Source organism: Hemiscyllium ocellatum, chromosome 39 (assembly GCF_020745735.1).
Source record: "Hemiscyllium ocellatum isolate sHemOce1 chromosome 39, sHemOce1.pat.X.cur, whole genome shotgun sequence".
Lineage (NCBI taxonomy): Eukaryota > Metazoa > Chordata > Chondrichthyes > Orectolobiformes > Hemiscylliidae > Hemiscyllium > Hemiscyllium ocellatum.
In genome coordinates this window covers 626,272-644,816 of record NC_083439.1, presented here as the reverse complement: position 1 = coordinate 644,816, position 18,545 = coordinate 626,272, and the positions used below count along the sequence as shown (strand labels likewise).

Genomic DNA, 18,545 nt, shown 5'->3' with positions numbered 1-18,545 from the left:
ATCAAGCAACCCTTCAACATATTTTCTCAACTTATTCAGAGTTGCTGTTACACAACTTTGGTGCAAACGGAACTTGAACCCAAACCACTCAGCTCAAGAGTTATGGATAATACCTATGACAAGAGCTCTGCCACTGTTTTGAATAAAGGAAACTAAATGCTTTGTTCCATCTCTCTTATTGAATAGTTAATGTCAATAGATGAAAAATACTTTGGTACCCTTGAGGATTAAAAAAAAGTAGTAAAAAAAGTAATTTTAGCAAATTTGCTGATGATACAAAGCTGGGTGGCTGGGTGAAACCCAAGGAGGATGTAAGGCTGAACAGGGTGACCTAGACAGGCTAGCTGAGTGGACGGATAAATGGCTGATGCAGTTTAATGTGGATCAATGTGTGTTATCCACTTTCGTGGCAAGAACAGGAAGGCAGATTACTACCTAAATGGAGTCAAGTTAGGTAAAGGGGCAGTACAACGAGATCTAGATGTTCTTGTCTGTCAGTCAATGAAAGCAAGCATGCAGGTACAGCAGGCAGTGAAGAAAGCTAATAGCATGCTGGCCTTCATAACAAGAGGGATTGAGTATAGAAGCAAAGAGGTTCTTCTGCAGCTATACATGGCCCTGGTGAGACCGCACCTGGAATAGTGCGTGCAGTTTTGGTCTCCAAATTTGAGGAAAGACATTGTGGCTATTGAGGGAGTGCAGCAAAGGTTCACGAGATCAATTCCTGGAATGGCGGGACTATCTTACGCTGAAAGATTGGAGAGACTGGGCTTGTATACCCTTGAGTTTAGAAGGCCGAGAGGGGATCTGATTGAGACATAAGATTATTAAAGGATTGGACATTCTGGAAGCAGGAAGCATGTTTCCGCTGATGGGTGAGACCCGAACCAGAGGACACAGCTTAAAAATAAGGGGTAGGCCATTTAGAACAGAGTTGAGGAGAAACTTCTTCACCCAGAGAGTGGTGGATGTATGGAATGCTCTGCCCCAGGAGGCTGTGGAGTCCAAGTCTCTGGATACTTTCAAGAAAGAGTTGGATAGAGCTCTTGAGGATAGTGGAATCAAGGGTTATGGGGATAAGGCAGGAACAGGATACTGATTAAGGACAATCAGCCATGATCATATTGAATGGTGGTGCTGACTTGAAGGGCAGAATGGCCTACTCCTGCACCTATTGTTTATTATTAACAAAGTTTCATTTTTAAACTTCAGACTGCAGTAAAAGACAGAAATCAGGTTGACTGGACAAATATCATAAACACATTGGTCAATAGGTTTAACTTGAATAACCACACCACCTTTTAAAAAAAAACTCACTGATAGGATGTGGGTATCACTGGCCTGTCCAGGGTTTTGCAACTTTTTCACACAGAGAATGGTGAGTGTATGGAATGAGCTGCCAGAGGAAGTGGTGGAGGCTGATACAACTACAGCATTTAAAAGACATCTGGATGGGCACGTGATTACAAAGGGTTGAGAGAGATATGGGCCAAGTAATGGCAAATAGGACTAGATTTATTGAGGATATCTGGTCAGCATGGACAAGTTGGACTCAAGGGTCTGTTTCTGTGCTGTACATCTCTAGGACTCTATAACAATGGCTTCAGGATCATCATTAGGCCTCGAATTCCAGATTCTTTACTGAATTCTAATTCCACCATCTGCCATAGCAGGATTAGGATCCAGTTCCTCAGAACATTAGCTGAGTTTCTGGCTTAATAGTCTACTGATAATACCATTAGTCCATTACCTCCCCAGCTACCTTCCTCCTACATGGTGCTGCAGTAAACATCACAGTCTCATCTGAATCAAATCTCGAGCAGCAACACTACAGAATGTAGATAACCCTCTGTGGTTAAACAGAGTGATCTGGATCACTAAGAGGCAGTGTCGAAGCTGTAGAACAGGCAGATCAAGCTGACTTTTCACATTGTGCTCTTCAAACCAGCAGGCTAAGCACAGACACAGGATTACTAACAGTTCTGAGAAAAATCCATTATAAACTGATGGTAAATCCAAAATAAAACAAAAAGAACTGCGGATGCTGAAAATCGGAAACAAAAACAAATTGCTGGAGAAACTGAGCACATCAGCAGCATCTGTGGAGAGAAAGCAAAGTTAATGTTGAGTTCAGTGACCTTTCTTCAGAACTGAGTTTCTCCAGCAATTTCTATTTTTGTGATGGAAATTCCATCAACATAAACCACTGTACACAGATTCAACCTTTTCTGTGTAGAATTCATCCTAAATTAAAGAGGCATGAGAACTATTTTGCATCTTCTCCCACTGGACTTGGGCTCAGATCAGAGTTTAACAAGGTTGCAGCCAGATATAGAGGGGGTTGAGTGTGTGGGCAGAAACCTGACAGTCAGGCTGGTGTGGGAAAATGTGAAGTTTTTCATTTTGACAGGAATAATTAAAAGAATTATTTAAACAGAGAACAACTACAAAATTCTGAGCTGCAATGGGATTTAGGTGTTTGAATGCTTGAGTCACAAAACCTTAAGTAGGCGCAGCACAAAATGAAGGTAGGTAATGGAATGCTATGCTTCATTAGAAGAGAAACTGAACACAGGAAGGATATTATTAAGCTGGAGAGAGTTCAGAGGAGATTTACCAGGATCAAATCTTCCATACCCAGCAAAGAAAGGCTGAATAGGCTGGATCTTTGTTCACTGGAGCATCAGAAGTTGAGAGGTGACCATTAGAAATCTATAAGATAATGAGGGGTATAGATAGGGTTAACGATTGTTGTCTTTTCCCTAGGATGGGGATGGGGATGGGGATGGGGGGGGGGGGGGGAGGAATTTCAAGACTAGGGGGCACAATTTTAAAGGTGCGAGGAGACAGTTTAAAAAAGACACCAGGGGAAAATTTGCATTTATACAGAGAGTGATTCACATGTGGAATGAACTTCCTGAGGAAGTGGTGGAGGTGAGGACAGTTACAATGTTTAAAATAATACATGATGAGGACATATTTGGAGGGATATGGACCAGGAGCAGGGAGGTGGGACATGTTCGACATGGACTGGTTGAACCAAAGGGTCTGTTTCTGTATTCAATGACTCTACGTTTGTATAAAAGGAAGGATATTACACTTACACCTCCAGTATGGTGTGCAGTTTTGGGCCCTTTTTAAAGAAAGACATAAATGCATTGGAGGGGGTTCTGAGGTGATTTACTAGAGTGATACCAGGAAAGAGCTATTTGGCTCACAAGGCAAGGGTGGACATTCCAGGCTTGATTGCATGTGTATGCAATCTTCATTGCAATCTATAAGATACTGATAGTCTTGACAAGGTGGATGTGGATAGGATGTTTACTCTCGTGCAGTTGAATCCATAACTAGATGGTAGTTTCTAAATTTTGTGTTTGCCTTTTTACCAGAGATTAGGAGTTTCTTCCTTCCCAAGGATTATTCAACTTTGAAATTCTATGCTTCAGAAGATGGTGTAGAAGGGAAAATGAGCACTTTTAAGGACAGACATAGATAGATTCTTGTTAGGCTAGGAGAATGATAGGCCAACAGAAATAGATGGAAATTGGAATCCAAGACACAAACAGATCAGCCACAATCTTATTGAATGACAAAGCAGGCTCAAAGTGACAAACGGCTGACCTGCTCCTAACCTGGGTGTTCGTACCTACCTGTCCGCATTCCGAAACGCCACCCAAATTGAAGCCATTGTTACACAGAACAAAGCAAGCATCACCAAACGAACTTCAATTCTTCTCTGAACATAGGGCACCCTGTAACGTGAAAAACATTGACATGTTTAGATGTATTTGTACAAGATAACAGCTTCAAACTTAAATTTCTGCTGTGCTGGAAAGTATCTTCAAGCACAAAGTTTAGCCGAAACCATTCTGCTTTTTTTGTTTGCAAACTCATTATAACAAGAGGGTGACCATCGCACGTGCAGCATCAATTTAAATAATAACAGCCTGCGAGCATGCCACATATTTCCTCACTATCTACACACCATTTACTGTCTACGTTACTTTATCAACCCTGGGATTTTTCAAAGAGGCCTTATTCTTAAACTTCAACGTACAATACAAGTCAGGAATCCAGTTATTAGGCTTATTGGTCACTAAATATCAGAACGACACTGGTCAATAAATTTAACTTCCACAACCTCACAGCACAAGAATAGTCAGCATATAACCAAATAGGCAAGAGGGCATTATGGAGAATGGAAACAAAAGGCCAAATTAAGAAAGATCAGATAAAGCAACTTCTAAATAAAGGACAAGTCTGAGCTTACTTGCACTTCCAGTAAGGGATTCTTTTAATGAGTGCAGCCAAACAATTATAGACACTAACTGCTGCAGCCAAAGCAAAGATGCCAATAACCATGTACACTAGAGGGAAAAAAAAAGACAAATCATACTAAAGTTTCCACATGCACATGACATTTCCATTCAGTATTTTGATAACAATTTTTAATCTGTGCTCAAGGCACCACTATGTTTGAACTAATAAATATTGTGCCAATTTTTCCACCAATCAGGTTTATCCAGCAGACATCACGAGTGGTCTGGAAAAGGGAAAGGCCTCCAAATGGTGATTGCGAACAGCAGCTGGGATTTTTAAAAGCAAAGGTGACATCAGAAAGAAAGGGCAAGGAACACAAGTTAACACACTTCATCCCATGCAGCCTTGCGGTGACATTTGCAACTCCAACTGTTATGACACATGTTTAGAGAAGAATTGTGGGGAGTTGTACTTTGGCAGATACAGGAATCGTCTAACTCATTTATAACAGAACCTTACAGCCAGCAGACTAAAGTAGGTTTTTATTTCAGTAAGTAGTAATACATCAACTATACCTCAGTCCAGTGCTGCAATATGTTCACATAGAATAGTTTTGAAGTTGAATTTGGCATTCATCCTAATTTCCTTTAGGAGGAGTGTGTTAATACAGTATAGCATCAATCCAATCAACCCCTAGCTGCAAGAGAGCAACCTTTCCACACTTAGTCACCAGAATGATATGAATTTAAAGCTAATTTACAAAACAAATTACAGCTCCTCATCCAAATCCAAAGGACTCAAGCTGAAAGGGATCCATCAGTAAATTGAATGAAATCGTAAATACAGGAGGTATAGTTAGTAAATTTGCAGATGACACCACAATTGAAGGTGCAGTGGACAGCAAAGAAGGTTACGTCAGTACAATGGGATCTTGATCAAATGGGCCAGGGGCTGAGACGTGGCACGTGGAGTTTAATTTAAATAAATGTGAGATGTTGCATTTTGGGAAAGCTAACCTGAGTAGGACTTATACACTGAGTGGTAAGGCAGAAGTGGGCACTGAAGATGGAGTACCCACTTCAAGGAACAGATTTTCCTGCTGCTTGGATGCTGCCCTGATCTGCTGTGCTGTTCCAGCACCACTCTAACCTTGTCTTAATGGTAAGGTCCTAGAAGTGTTGCTGAACAGAGAGACCTGGAGTGCAGTTCATAGTTCCTCGAAACTGGAGTCGCAGGCAGATAGAGGCTGAACAGGCTGGGGCTGTTTTCCCTGGAGCATCAGAGGCTGAAGGGTGACCTTATAGAGGTTTAAAGATTGAGGGCATGGAAAGGGCAAATAGACAAAGGTCTTTTCCCTGAGTGTGTGGATTGGGGTGATCCCAGAACTAGAGGGTGAGGTGAAAAATTTACAAGGGACCTAAGGGGCAACCTTTCCACACAGAGGGTGGTGCATGTATGGAATGAGCTGCCAGAGGAAGTGACGGAGGATGGTACAACATTTAAAAGGGATAGGAAAGGTTTAGAAGGGCTAAGTGCTGGCAAATGGGACTAGATTTATTTAGGATATCTGGGAAGCATCGATGAGTTGGACCAAAGTGTGCATTTCCATGCTGTATGACTGACTATTTGGGAGTTGTTTGAAATGAAACTGAATTGGTCCACCACAATCCCAACTTTTCCCAAACTAAACTGTCGAAGGAATTCATTAACACTTTTTTAAAATCACATTTCAGCACTGAAAATTCAGACAAAAATTCACTAAACTTGACTGAACTGGGTTTTCTTCTCCAAATAGAAATACTGACATGTACTCACCTAGCCACTTGTAAAAAAAGTACAACAGAACAATCATCACAGAACAGATGACAACAAAAACTACAACAGTTAATGGAGTCAGCACTGCAGATGAATCCTTGGTCTTGTCCTCACTATTTGTCTGTCGTCTGGAGTCAGAAAGTATCGAATGTCCGCTTCATCCCAAAAGGAAATAGTAAATGTTAGGGGTTTATAAAACTGAATCCTGCACTGATAAAGTATAATGACAAAATAATTATCAAGCAATGACAAGAGCTTCTCCTAATTTGCAAATAATAAAAATCAGATCTTATTTATACAAAACAAACAGAAAATGATGAAACTCAACAGGTTTGAAAGCATCTATGGACAGATAACAGAATTAACCTTTTGAATCTGATGAGACTCTGATCCGACTCAATCGTGTTTATCGAGACTCGCTCTCAATGAAGACAGATTATGATAAAACTGCGAAATGAAATGAACAGTTTTGTCTCTCTCTGGATGATAGAGAGAATTCAAGAACAGGTAGTGTGTGCCTGGTAAGAAAAGGACCATGCCTCTACCTTCTGTCAAGTAGGTCATACACTGGGATTACAGCTCAGAATGGGAACAGCAATGGTGGTAGTAAACATCCAATAAACAAGGATTTAATAAGTGACCCCACATTGGAGACTGCTACCCAATGCAGAATAGTCAGGGCACTTACTCAGAGCTCATCACTCATCACAAAACAATGCCAAGCCATTGATGCCCCATTTTGTAGATGAAGTGGGGAGTTTCTTAGGGAAAGTAACAATCTCAATGACAGAGCAACATATATTATAAATACATGCTAAGTTTCAAATCATCTGACACTCAGCTACTGAGGCAATACCTTTCACCTTCATCCATCCCACTCCAGTAACTTCCAAAGGCAACTGTAGCAACTGCAACAATGAAGATGATCAGGATGCTGTAATCCAGGACAGGCACAGGAGGGGAATAGAGTGCACCTGAAATGTTCTCTCCAAGTATCTGGAAGCAGAAATTATGTCAAATAGAGTCAGAGTCATAGAGCACAGAAACAGATCCTTCGGCCCAACTCGTCCATGCCGAGGTTTCCTAAACTTACCTAGTACCATTTGCCTGCATTTAGCTCATATCCCTCTAAAACCTTTCCTATCCATGTACTTGCTCACATGTCTTTTAAATGTTGTAATCATACCTGCTCTCCATTACTGCCTCTGACAACTCATTCGATATATGCACCTCCCTTGTGTATGGTCCCTCAAGTTCCCTTTTAAATCTTTCTTGTCTCATTGTAAATCCATGCCCTTTAATTTTGGACTCCCTTACTGCAAGGACGATCTTTGCTTTGCACCTTATCTATACCCTTCATGACTTTGTTAATAATTCAAAGCCTCCACTCTCGATAACATCCTTGTAAATCTTTTCTCCATACACTCCTATTTAATAACATCCTTCCTAAAGCAAAACAACCAGAACTATACACAGTACTCCAGAAGTGGCCGTTACAACCACATGAAGTCCCAATCCCTATATTCAATGGCCTGAACAACGAAAGCACCATGCTAGCTACTTGTGATGCAACTTTGTTAGGAACTATGTACCTGAACCCTAGGTCTCCGTTTGACAACACTCCCCAGAGACCTACCGTTAAATGTGCAAGTCCTGCCCTAATTTGTCTTACCAGAATGGAACACTTTGCATTGATGTAAATTAAACTCCACTCCCACTGGCCCAGCTGATTAATATCCCATTGTACTTTTTAGATAACCTTCTTCACTGTCCACTATTTGAACCAAATTTGGTGTCATTCGCAAACTTACAAACCATGTATCTTATATTCTTATCCAAATAGCTTACATAATGACAGGGGATCAAACACCGCGCCCTATGGAATCGCTGGTCACAGTCCTGCCATCCGAAAACCAACCCTCTGCCCCCTACTGTCAAACCAATTTCCCAGCTCTCCCTGGATCCCATGACTATAACTTTACTAACCAGGTTTACTAACTAGATCCCATGACTATAACCTTACTAACCAGATTTGCAGATGACACCACAATTGGAGGTATAGTGGACAGCAAAGTGGGTTACCTCAGATTACAACAGGATCTGGACCAGATGGGCCAATGGGCTGAGATGTGGCAGATGAAGTTTAATTCAGATAAATGCGAGGTGCTGCATTTTGGGAAAGCAAATCTTAGCAGGACTTATACACTTAATGGTAAGGGCCTAGGGAGTGTTGCTGAAACAGAGACACCTTGGAGTGCAGGTTCATAGCTCCTTGAAAGTGGAGTCACAGGTAGATAGGATAGTGAAGAAGGTGTTGGTATGCTTTCCTTTATTGGTCAGAGTATTGAGTACAGGAGTTGGGAGGTCATGTTGTGGCTGTACAGGACATTGGTTAGGCCACTGTTGGAATATTGCGTGCAATTCTGGTCTCCTTCCTATTGGAAAAATGTTGTGAAACTTGAAAGGGTTCAGAAAAGATTTACAAGGATATTGCCAGGGGTGGAGGATTTGAGCTATAGGGAGAGGCTGAACAGACCGGGGCTGTTTTCCCTGGAGCGGGTCGGAGGCTGAGTGGTGACGTTATGGAGGTATACAAAATTATGAGGGATATGGATAGGGTAAATAGACAAAGTCTTTTCCCTGGAGTCAGGGAATCCAGAACTAGAGGGCATAGGTTTAGGGTGAGAGGGGAAAGATATAAAAGAGACCTAATAGCAACTTTTTCATGCAGAGGGTGGTACGTGTATGGAATGAGCTGCCAGAGGATGTGGTGGAAGCTGATACAATTGCAATATTTAAGAGGCATTTGGATGGGTATATGAATAGGAAGGGTTTGGAGGGATATGGGCCAGGTGCCGGCAGGTGGGACTAGATTGGGTTGGGATATCTGGTCAGCATGGATGGATTGGACCAAAGGTCTGTTTTCATGCTGTACATCTCTATGACTATGACTCTATGTGGAACCTTGTCAAGGTCCAAGTAGACAACATCTACCTCTCTGCCCTCATCTCTCTGCTTGGTAACACCCTCAAAGAAACTCAATCAAGTTTGCGAGACATTATTTCCTATGCACAAAATCATGCTGACTATCCCTGATCAATCCCTACCTCTCCAAACATAAATAAAACCTATCTCGCAGAATCCCAACCAACAACCTACTGACTTCAGGCTCACTGGTCTAGCATTCTGTCCAGACCACACTCTCGTATCCAGATATCCATGAGAAGATATCTAGGGGCAGTATAGTGAAGGAGCCCCTGCATTAAAGATCGAGAGACCAGACAAACATGTTGCCAACTCAATGCCAGGAGTCAGGACATTGGCTCAGGATTGGCAAGGAACTGGCAGGAGGGGGAAGATCCAGTGGTCATGGTCCATATAGGTACCAATGACATGGTAGAGTAGGAAAGAGGTTCTGCAGAGAGTACGAGAAGCTAGATATTAAACTAAAAAATAACCTCAAAAAAAAGTTATAATCTCTGGAATGTTACCTGAGCCATGTAAAATTGTTATAAGGTACACAAAACTAGAAATAAACACCTGGATCAAAGACTGGTGTGGGAAAAGAATGTCTTGGTTTGTGGGACACGGGAATAGTAGAGAGGAAAGAGCAGATTGTACTATTGGCATGATTTACATCTGTACTGGTGTTCGCAAGAACACTGACACCAGAACAGAGCGGCAGAGAGGGATTTACATGAAATAGTTGGGAAGTGTGACAAAATGTGGAAAATTACAGACGAGAGGAAAATAATGTGGAAAATGAGGCTCAAAGAATTACAAGTAATGACAGAAAAAAAGTGAAGTGCCAATCGAGGCTCTATGTTATAAAAATAATAAACTTCCACATCCTGATATACAGCCAGTGTGGAGAGGTTAAAAAGAGGAACTCGATTAAATTACAATCAACAGGGAAGTGATACTGAGCAAATTGACAGGGTTGGGACTAACAAATCTCCAGGTCCAGAAAGTTCCAAAAAAAAAGGTGACTAATGAAGTCGAAGATGATTTGATCCACACTCTCCAAAATCTCCTAGATTATGGAAATGTTTAATTAAACTGGAAAGGAGGAAATATATCTTCATGTGGAAGGTGTTAGAATCAATTATTAAAAAGAAATTGTAGCTACGCACTTAAAAACTCAAGGTAAACAGGGAGGAGGAGTGTGGCTTATGAAGAGGAAGTAGTGTTCAATAATAGGTTCTTTGAATGATTAGATTCCCTACAGTGGGTAAACAGGCTCCCCAGCCTAACAAGTCCATACCGACCCTCCGAAGAGCAACCCACCCAGACCCATTTCCCTCTCATTAATGCACCTAACACTGTGGGAAATTTAGCATGGCCAAAACACCTAACCTGTACATCTTTGGACAGTGGGAGGAAACCGGAGCCTACGCAGACACTGGGAGAATGTACAAACTCCACAGAGACAGTCAACGGAGGCTGAAATCAAACCTGAGACCCTGGTGCTGTGAGGCAGCAGTGCTAACCACTGAGCCACCATGATGCCGCACAGTGAATAACACATGCTGTAGATAAAGGGGAGTCTTTAAGTGTGCTGGTCTCAGATTTCCAGAAAGCGTTTTATATGATGTGGAATCAAAGATTATTGCAGAAATTTGAAGCTATGTAAGAATGGATTGAATGGATGTGTGGCTGGTAGAAAACAGAATATGCAACAAGTCTTTGATTGGGAGGATGAGACAAGTCTCATCAAGGGTGTGATGAACCTCAATTTCTTTTACATATATGACTTTGATGAAGCAGAGCTGAAAAACGTGTTGCTGGAAAAACACAGCAGGTCAGGCAACATCCAAGGTGCAGGAGAATCAACATTTTGGGCATAGGCCCTTCTTCAGGAATGTTTGATGAAGCAACAAACATATAACAACTAAATTTGGAGATGACACCAAGATAGTGTTTTCAACAAACTTTCTTAACTAAAGAGCTCGCAAATAGATAAAGTAAGTTGGCAAAGATCAGCCTCTACTCCTCATGAAGGACTTTTGCCTGAAACGTCTATTTTCCTGCTCTCGGATGCTGCCTAAACTGCTGTGCTTTTCCAGCACCACTCTAATCTAGAATCTGGTTTCCATCTGCAGTCCTTGTTTTTAACCAAAGATCAGCCTATAGTATAACGTTAGAAAACGTGAAGTTGTTCGCTTTGGCAGGAAGAATTAAAAAGGCACTGCATGACTGTGACATTTAGCGGTGCTGTGGGATCAAATTATTCCTGCACAAAAGTCTCAAAAGGTTAGATAACAGGAACATGTCAGGCAGGCTAATGGAACGCTATCACAGAGTGAAATTCAACACAAAGGAATGTTGCGGTTCAAATATACAGAACACTGGTGAAATCACATCTTGAACACTGTCCAGTTTTCAGCCAGTCTTATATAAGGATGGATGTAAATGTGTTGGTGGCAATTCAGAGATTTACTCGATTGATACCAGGAATAAGCGAGTTGCCCGACAAGGAAAGGTTGGACAGACTGGGTTTGTTTCCATTGGAGTTTACAAGAGTGAGGGATGACTTGATCCAAATGTACATGATCCTAAATGGTCTTGATTTAATGGATATGGAAAGGAACTTCCACTTGTGAGTCAGTCTATACATCGTGAGCAGGGATTAAAGTTGAGGCACTTTGGGGCTCTCGACCTCACAAGGTGGCATTGGTGAAGTCATTACATATTTTTAAGACTATGATAGATATATTCTTGTTAGGTAAGAAATCAAACATTAGAGGTAGAAAGTAATGTGGAATAAGGGACACAAATTAAACAGTCATAATGTGACTGAATGGGACAACAGGTTTGAGGGACCAAGGGGTTCATTTCTACTAACTCATGTTTGTAAAAGTTGCACCTGAATTTTGAAGTATCACAGACTGAATAAAGGAACAGGATACAAAGGTTGGAAAACCACTTTTGATGGTTTTCAGATTGAGATTTGGACGTAGTGAGCACAGTGTCAACTTGCTGACGTCACAAATAGGTGCTTGTTGTAAACAGTAAAGATTGAGGACAGATTAGCAAAACAGTTCACAACTCAAGAGGTGATAGGATCAGGAAAACAGGAACGCGTATGAACATGAACAGAGGGTGTGGATGAACAGAGGGATTTCAAATAATCCTCTGGAAACTGAAATACACGAAGGTGAAACCATGTATGGCAGCACAGGCAGCACGGTGGTTAGCACTGCTGCCTCACAGCACCAGGGTCCCAGGTTTGATTCCAGCCTTGGGTGACTGTGTGGAGTTTGCACATCCTCCCTGTGTCTGCGTGGGTTTCCTCCGGGTGCTCCGGTTTCCTCCCACAGACCAAAGATGTGCAGGTCAGGTGAATTGGCCATGCTAAATTGCCCATAGTGTTAGAAGTATTAGTCAGAGGGAAATGGGCCTGGGCTGGTTACTCTTCGGAGGGTCAGTGTGGAGTTGTTGGGCAGAAGGGCTGTTTCCACACTGCAGGTAACTAATCTAATCTTTAAAAAGCAAAGGCAGAGAACATGGGTGAAATAGTAATAAGACTGGAAGGAATAAATAGAAGACTGTGTACAGTTAGATAAAGAGTGTGGTGCTGGAAAAGCACAGCAGGTCAGGCAGCATCTGAGGAGCAGGAAAAATCGATGTTTTGGGCATAAGCCCTTCATCAGGAAGGACTCTTGCCCACAACATCGATTCTCCTGCTCCTCGGATGCCAGCTGACCTACTGTGCTTTTCCAGCACCACACTCTCTCTACTCTGAACTCCAGCATTCGGAGTCTTCATTTTCTCCCAGTTAGATAAAGGACATTTCAAAGCCAGTTTAAAATGAACACTTTAATGTTAATCATGAAGGGAATTTGAGAAGAGATCTTTGATATATAACCGTTCATAGTGGAAGTTGCAGAGTATGAAAGGTACGATGAGTGAACAGCGAACAGCTTTATTTTATTGTTTTGAAAATGAGTTTATTCACTTTGGTCTGAGAAACCGATTTCTTAAATGAGATGTAGGGACCTCAGTGCCATTAAGTCACTGAAGGCCAATATGTGGTAGCAGCAAATTATTTGGGAAGATAATAGAACACTAGCCTTTACTGAAAGGAGATTTAAGCCCAGGAATACTGAAGTCTTGTTTAGGAGCTTGGCTGCATCCAGAGTACTATGTGCAGCTCTGGTCTCCTTACCGCAAGAAAGGTACTACTGCTATAGAGAGGTTGCAATAAAGGTTCACCAGATGTGTTTCTGGAATAGTGGGACTGTCCAATGAACACAATTTGGGTAAACTAAGATGGTGTTCTTGAGTTTCAAATGATGAGGCGTGATCTCCTTGAATCTTACAAAATGCATAAAAAAGGAATAGGCAGTAGATACACATAATATCATTCACCTGGTTGCAAGTCTAGAACTGGGGCCATAGTTTAAAAACAAAAGAATCAGCACCTTGGTGTGAGAAGAGGAGAATTTATTTTACTCTTAAGGATATGAACCTTGGGACCACTCTAAACAAAGGGCTGTGAAAACTCAGTCTTTGTGACTAACAAAGATTTCTGATGGTGTACAGGGCAAGGGAATTAGGGTGTAAGAGACATTGATCAGTTTGATCAGTTATGATCGCATTGAACAATGAGGCATCTTCGATGGCTTGAATGACCTCCTCATGTACTGACGTTCTTATTACCTCCAGTTGGAGAAAACTGATAATGAAGAATCAATTACAAACTATTATGAAAGGATGAGGTGTTGGGCAGGGATGAGCAGAAAATATTCACAATAAAGGTGCTTACCAGAGAATGTTTGAACCAGATTACTGTATTGGGAAAATATTTCCTCAGGAAGATAATGATATTAGAAAAGAGACCAGAGCCACAAGGTTAGCTCTGCATTATCCAAGCATTGTGCATTGTTTTGCTGCTATCACCTCAGCAACATGAAAATTAACTGCAGATGAAAGAGACACAACTGCATGGCAGGGAGAGAGAAGAAAGAATCCACCTCCACCCAGGGACAACAAATTTTGAAGAAGGAAGGCACAACATTTAGAGTGAAATTATTAGACAACAAGATGAAAAGGTTTACCTTTCTCATCATCAGTATATCTCGATAATCAATGAGAGCGACTGGAATGTTGAGCTTCTCAGTATCAGACTTGTTTCCTGAAGGAGGACTCTGAAACAGATGATCTGTGAGTAGACACACTAAACAGAGGCACTCGTCAAAATGTTAATCAATTATGAACGTAAGAAAACAGAATTCTTGAATCCTAAAAATACTTTGCAGCTGAAATGTCAAGGATAATAACACCCAGAGTCATGCTCATTGCTAATTATTCCAGAATCCTTCACTCAATGGAAACTCAGCTGGTCAGAGAGTTAATAATAAAAAAAACAGTTTAAAAGGACTCTTAATCACTATTGGCCGTTTAGTTTAAATTGAGGTCAAAAGGGCCAGAACAAAGAAGTACAAATATCTCAAAGGGATTGTGTGGGGAAAAAAAGTCACCAGAAGCAACGAAGGGCAAGAAAATGGAGCGATTTGAAAACATGACAGAATTATAAGATCAAAATGCTGCTTGACTGGGAGCAAATCAGCAAGTTAAGAGCAGGTGATGAACAGGACTGGATGAGCTTGGACATAAACTTGTTTATGTTAATTTCACAAAGTTGCTCTGTGTTCCTTTAGATTTACACATTTAAAGAGTATCTTAAGCTAGTTATTTATTATGGAACTGGATGAGATAGACAAGAAAACTGCTCAAGATAATTTCTCTCATAGCCACAATATTCATGTTTAATTTCTAATCAATGGTGATCCAAAGGATATCGACAGATTTAATGGTGATAACTTCACTAAATGTCAAGGGAAGGAAATTAAAATTAAACTTGCTTTCATGGGAAGCTGGCCATTATCTGACATTTGACAAAAGACAGTAGGCAAGACCAGAGAAATGGAATGGGAGACCAGATCAGTCAATGATTTGACAAGAATAGAACAGGCAGTGACTATGACTAGGTTAGAAAGTTAAGGCCTGTCCCACTGTGATAATCAAAACCTCTAAATTTTGAGAGAAATTATTCATGTAGGGCTGGGGTTGAGATGCAGTGGTTGGCTCAACATGGTCAGTTAAACATTAGTTAAAATCCAGTAGTCTTTCATATAACTAAAGCACAACTACTCAAATGTAGTGCTCTTGAATTTTTTTTTTATATTTAACAAAATTCAGAATTTGTCATTCATATTTAGACTTACTAAACCATCCAAACTGGCAATCAGCAATGCTTTGGCAAAATGTTTCTGGGCAATCTGTGCTTTCCTGATGAAGGTGCAGTTCCCTCTCAGCACCACAACAAGCTTGCCCATTATGCCGCCTGGGGGCACATCTGCCGAGTCACAGAGAGTGGTGCTGGTCAAATTCTGTAATGGGTACGCAGTCTACAAAGAAACAAAGAAGTAGAAACAATGAGCCCCAGGGTTCTGAACATCTCCAAGCACCCAGAAATTTACAAACTACGATGGTGAGATCTCTTGTGAGCAGCACACCATTTCCTGGTCTGGTCAGATTTAGACTGGATTTGTTGAGGTAACCGTTGATTTGATGGAACAATTGAACATCACAACAACAAGATTCTGGACTGACTTTTGAAACAGATCTACAAAAGCTATTTTGCTCAATTGTCATAACCTGCAGCACTCCAAACTGAAACTTCACCCAACAACAGAAACCAGTTTTAACACTTATTGTTGCAATGTGGAGCGAAAGATCAAACTGAAGGCATAGAGATGTACAGCACGGAAACAGACCCTTCGGTCCAACTCATCCACACCGACCAGATATCCCAACCCAACCTCGTCCCACCTGCCAGCACCCAGCCCATATCCCTCCAAACCCTTCCTATTCATATACCCATCCAGATGTTGCAATTGTACCAGCCTCCATCACATCCTCTGGCAGCTCATTCCATACACGTACCACCCTCTGCGTGAAAAAGTTGCCCCTTAGGTCTCTTTTATATCTTGCCCCTTTCACCCTAAACCTATGCCCTCTAGTTCTGGACTCCCCAACACCAGGGAAAAGACTTTGCCTATTTATCCTATCCATGCCTCTTATAATTTTGTAAACCTCTATAAGGTCACCCCTCAGCCTCCGACACTCCACGGAAAACAGCCCCAGCCTGTTCAGCCTCTCCCTGTAGCTCAGATCCTCCAACTCTGGCAACATCCTTGTAAATCTTTTCTGAACCCTTTCAAGTTTCACAACATCTTTCCAATATGAAGGAGACCAGAATTGCAAGCAATATTCCAACAGTGTCCTAAGCAATGTCCTGTACAGCCGCAACATGACCTCCCGGCTCCTGTACTCAATACTCTGACCAATAAAGCATACCAAACGCCTTCTTCACTACCCTATCTACCTGCGACTCCACTTTCAAGGAGCTATGAACCTGTATTCCAAGGTCTCTTTGTTCAGCAACACTCCCTAGGACCTTACCATTAAGTGTATAAGTCCTGCTAAGATTTGCTTTCCCAAAATGCAACACCTCACATTTATCTGAATTAAACTCCATCTGCCACTTCTCAATCTTGCTGGGCTGCAGCTTCACTTAATCACAAGATACACAGGAGCCTCACTCCAGATTTAACGTTACTGATGTTAAATTAAGGCAGAGGAGTCAGACAGACAACTTCACAAAGATCTTGAAAAAAGAATCAAGGCAAAAGTTCAAAATACAAAAGCTCCCAAGATTGTCATGCTCATTGCTATTTCTTCCAGAATCCTTTTTTCTGAAAACTCAGCTGGTCAGAGACATTGATCAAAAAGAAAATTTAAAAGGATCCTTAACAATTACCATTAGTCAATTAATTTAAATTGGGAGAGCTCAAGGGGCCAGAACAAAAAAAACGTACAAATATCCCAAAAGGATTGTGGTGCCGGAAAATATATCAAGAGATGCAATGAAGGGTGAGACCTTGGAGCGATTTGAAATCCAAATACTACTTGACTGGGAGCAAGTCAAGCCACTACTAATTCTCTCTCAAACTGTTTCTCAAAGTTTCCCCACCTCATTCAGCTAATAGAATATTTGCACCTTCATGAAAAATTAAACCATTATTAGCTGGTTTACAGTATGTCCCTACAAATAAATGCTGATAGAGATAGACTTTTCTACACAATATCATTCAACAGTCAGTCAAGTTTCTAGATCAGGATGGGACAGGAAAGGAAGAAAGCAACAAAACCCAAAACCACCTGCATTTGTACCTCCTTTGGAAAGTTACTGCCGTTAGTATTACTTACAGCATTATCCAGTGACTTTGGAAAGGGCAGCCATTCATCATTATAGATAATACAGTACTCCTTGACAAGAGCACTGTTGAGATTACTGACAGCGCGGAGAAGACCTTGCTCTGCACCAGCCTGCACAAAAAAACAAAACTGTCAGAATGTGGGGGGAGGGGAGTGGGGGGGGATGGGGGAGTGGGGGGGGGGGGGAGTGGGGGGGGGGGGAGTGGGGGGGAGGGGGGAGTGGGGGGGATGGGGGAGTGGGGGGGATGGGGGAGTGGGGGGGGTGGGGGGAGTGGGGGGGGTGGGGGAGTGGGGGGGAGGGGGGAGTGGGGGGGGTGGGGGGAGTGGGGGGGGTGGGGGGAGTGGGGGGGAGGGGGGAGTGGGGGGGTGGGGGGAGTGGGGGGGGGTGGGGGAGTGGGGGGGGTGGGGGAGTGGGGGGGGAGGGGGGAGTGGGGGGGGATGGGGGAGTGGGGGGGGGGGGGAGTGGGGGGGGGGGGGAGTGGGGGGGGGGGGGGGAGTGGGGGGGATGGGGGAGGGGGGAATGGGGGAGGGAAGGGGATGGGGGAGTGAGGGGATTGGGGGAGGGACGGGGGTGAGGGGGGTAGGGAAGTGTGGGGGCGGGGGGGGTGGGGGGGAGTGACTGGGGGGGGTTGGTGAAGGCGATCGAGCAGCAACTTCCGGAAACCAGCCGGAATTTCCGGAGTCGGTTCATAGTCAGATTTCACCTTCACCCAGGCCGCACCTTCCACACTCCGAGCAGCAGCAACAGCCCGAGGACAGCCCCCGGCCTCAGGCCCTGACCCAGGACCAGGCCCATCTCTCCCGCAATCCCCGTCCCGGCGCAGGCGCACTCCCGATCAGCTTCAGCGCTGCCCTTTCAGCACCTCTTCCGGTCCTGTTACGTCATCCGATGACGGCGCCACCTGGAGGACAGAAGGTGAAATGACAGGAGCGGTAACTGCGCCACCCGGTGGATCAGAGGTGAAATGACAGGAGCGGTAACTGCGCCACCCGGTGGATCAGAGGTGAAATGACAGGAGCGGTAACTGCGCCACCCCGTGGATCAGAGGTGAAATGACAGGAGCGGTAACTGCGCCACCCGGTGGATCAGAGGTGAAATGACAGGAGCGGTAACTGCGCCACCCCGTGGATCAGAGGTGAAATGACAGGAGCGGTAACTGCGCCACCCCGTGGATCAGAGGTGA

At 42.9% G+C, this 18,545-nt stretch overlaps 1 protein-coding gene across 7 annotated transcripts in view; it reads right to left on the bottom strand.

The window, feature by feature from the left end:
- Positions 1-18,237, bottom strand: part of LOC132834252 (signal peptide peptidase-like 2A) — a 36,593-nt gene extending 18,356 nt beyond the window's left edge. For all 7 annotated transcript variants that reach the window (XM_060852937.1, XM_060852936.1, XM_060852940.1 and 4 more), the window contains exons 1-8: positions 18,083-18,237; positions 17,353-17,472; positions 15,306-15,488; positions 14,136-14,225; positions 6,932-7,071; positions 6,076-6,230; positions 4,271-4,367; positions 3,651-3,752 (exon numbers count right to left, since the gene is read on the bottom strand). In XM_060852937.1, the coding sequence (XP_060708920.1) occupies positions 3,651-3,752; positions 4,271-4,367; positions 6,076-6,230; positions 6,932-7,071; positions 14,136-14,225; positions 15,306-15,488; positions 17,353-17,472; positions 18,083-18,157 (962 nt within the window). In that variant the 5' untranslated portion in view covers positions 18,158-18,237. The remainder of the gene's footprint in view (positions 1-3,650; positions 3,753-4,270; positions 4,368-6,075; positions 6,231-6,931; positions 7,072-14,135; positions 14,226-15,305; positions 15,489-17,352; positions 17,473-18,082) is intronic.
- Positions 18,238-18,545: the final 308 nt, after the last annotated feature.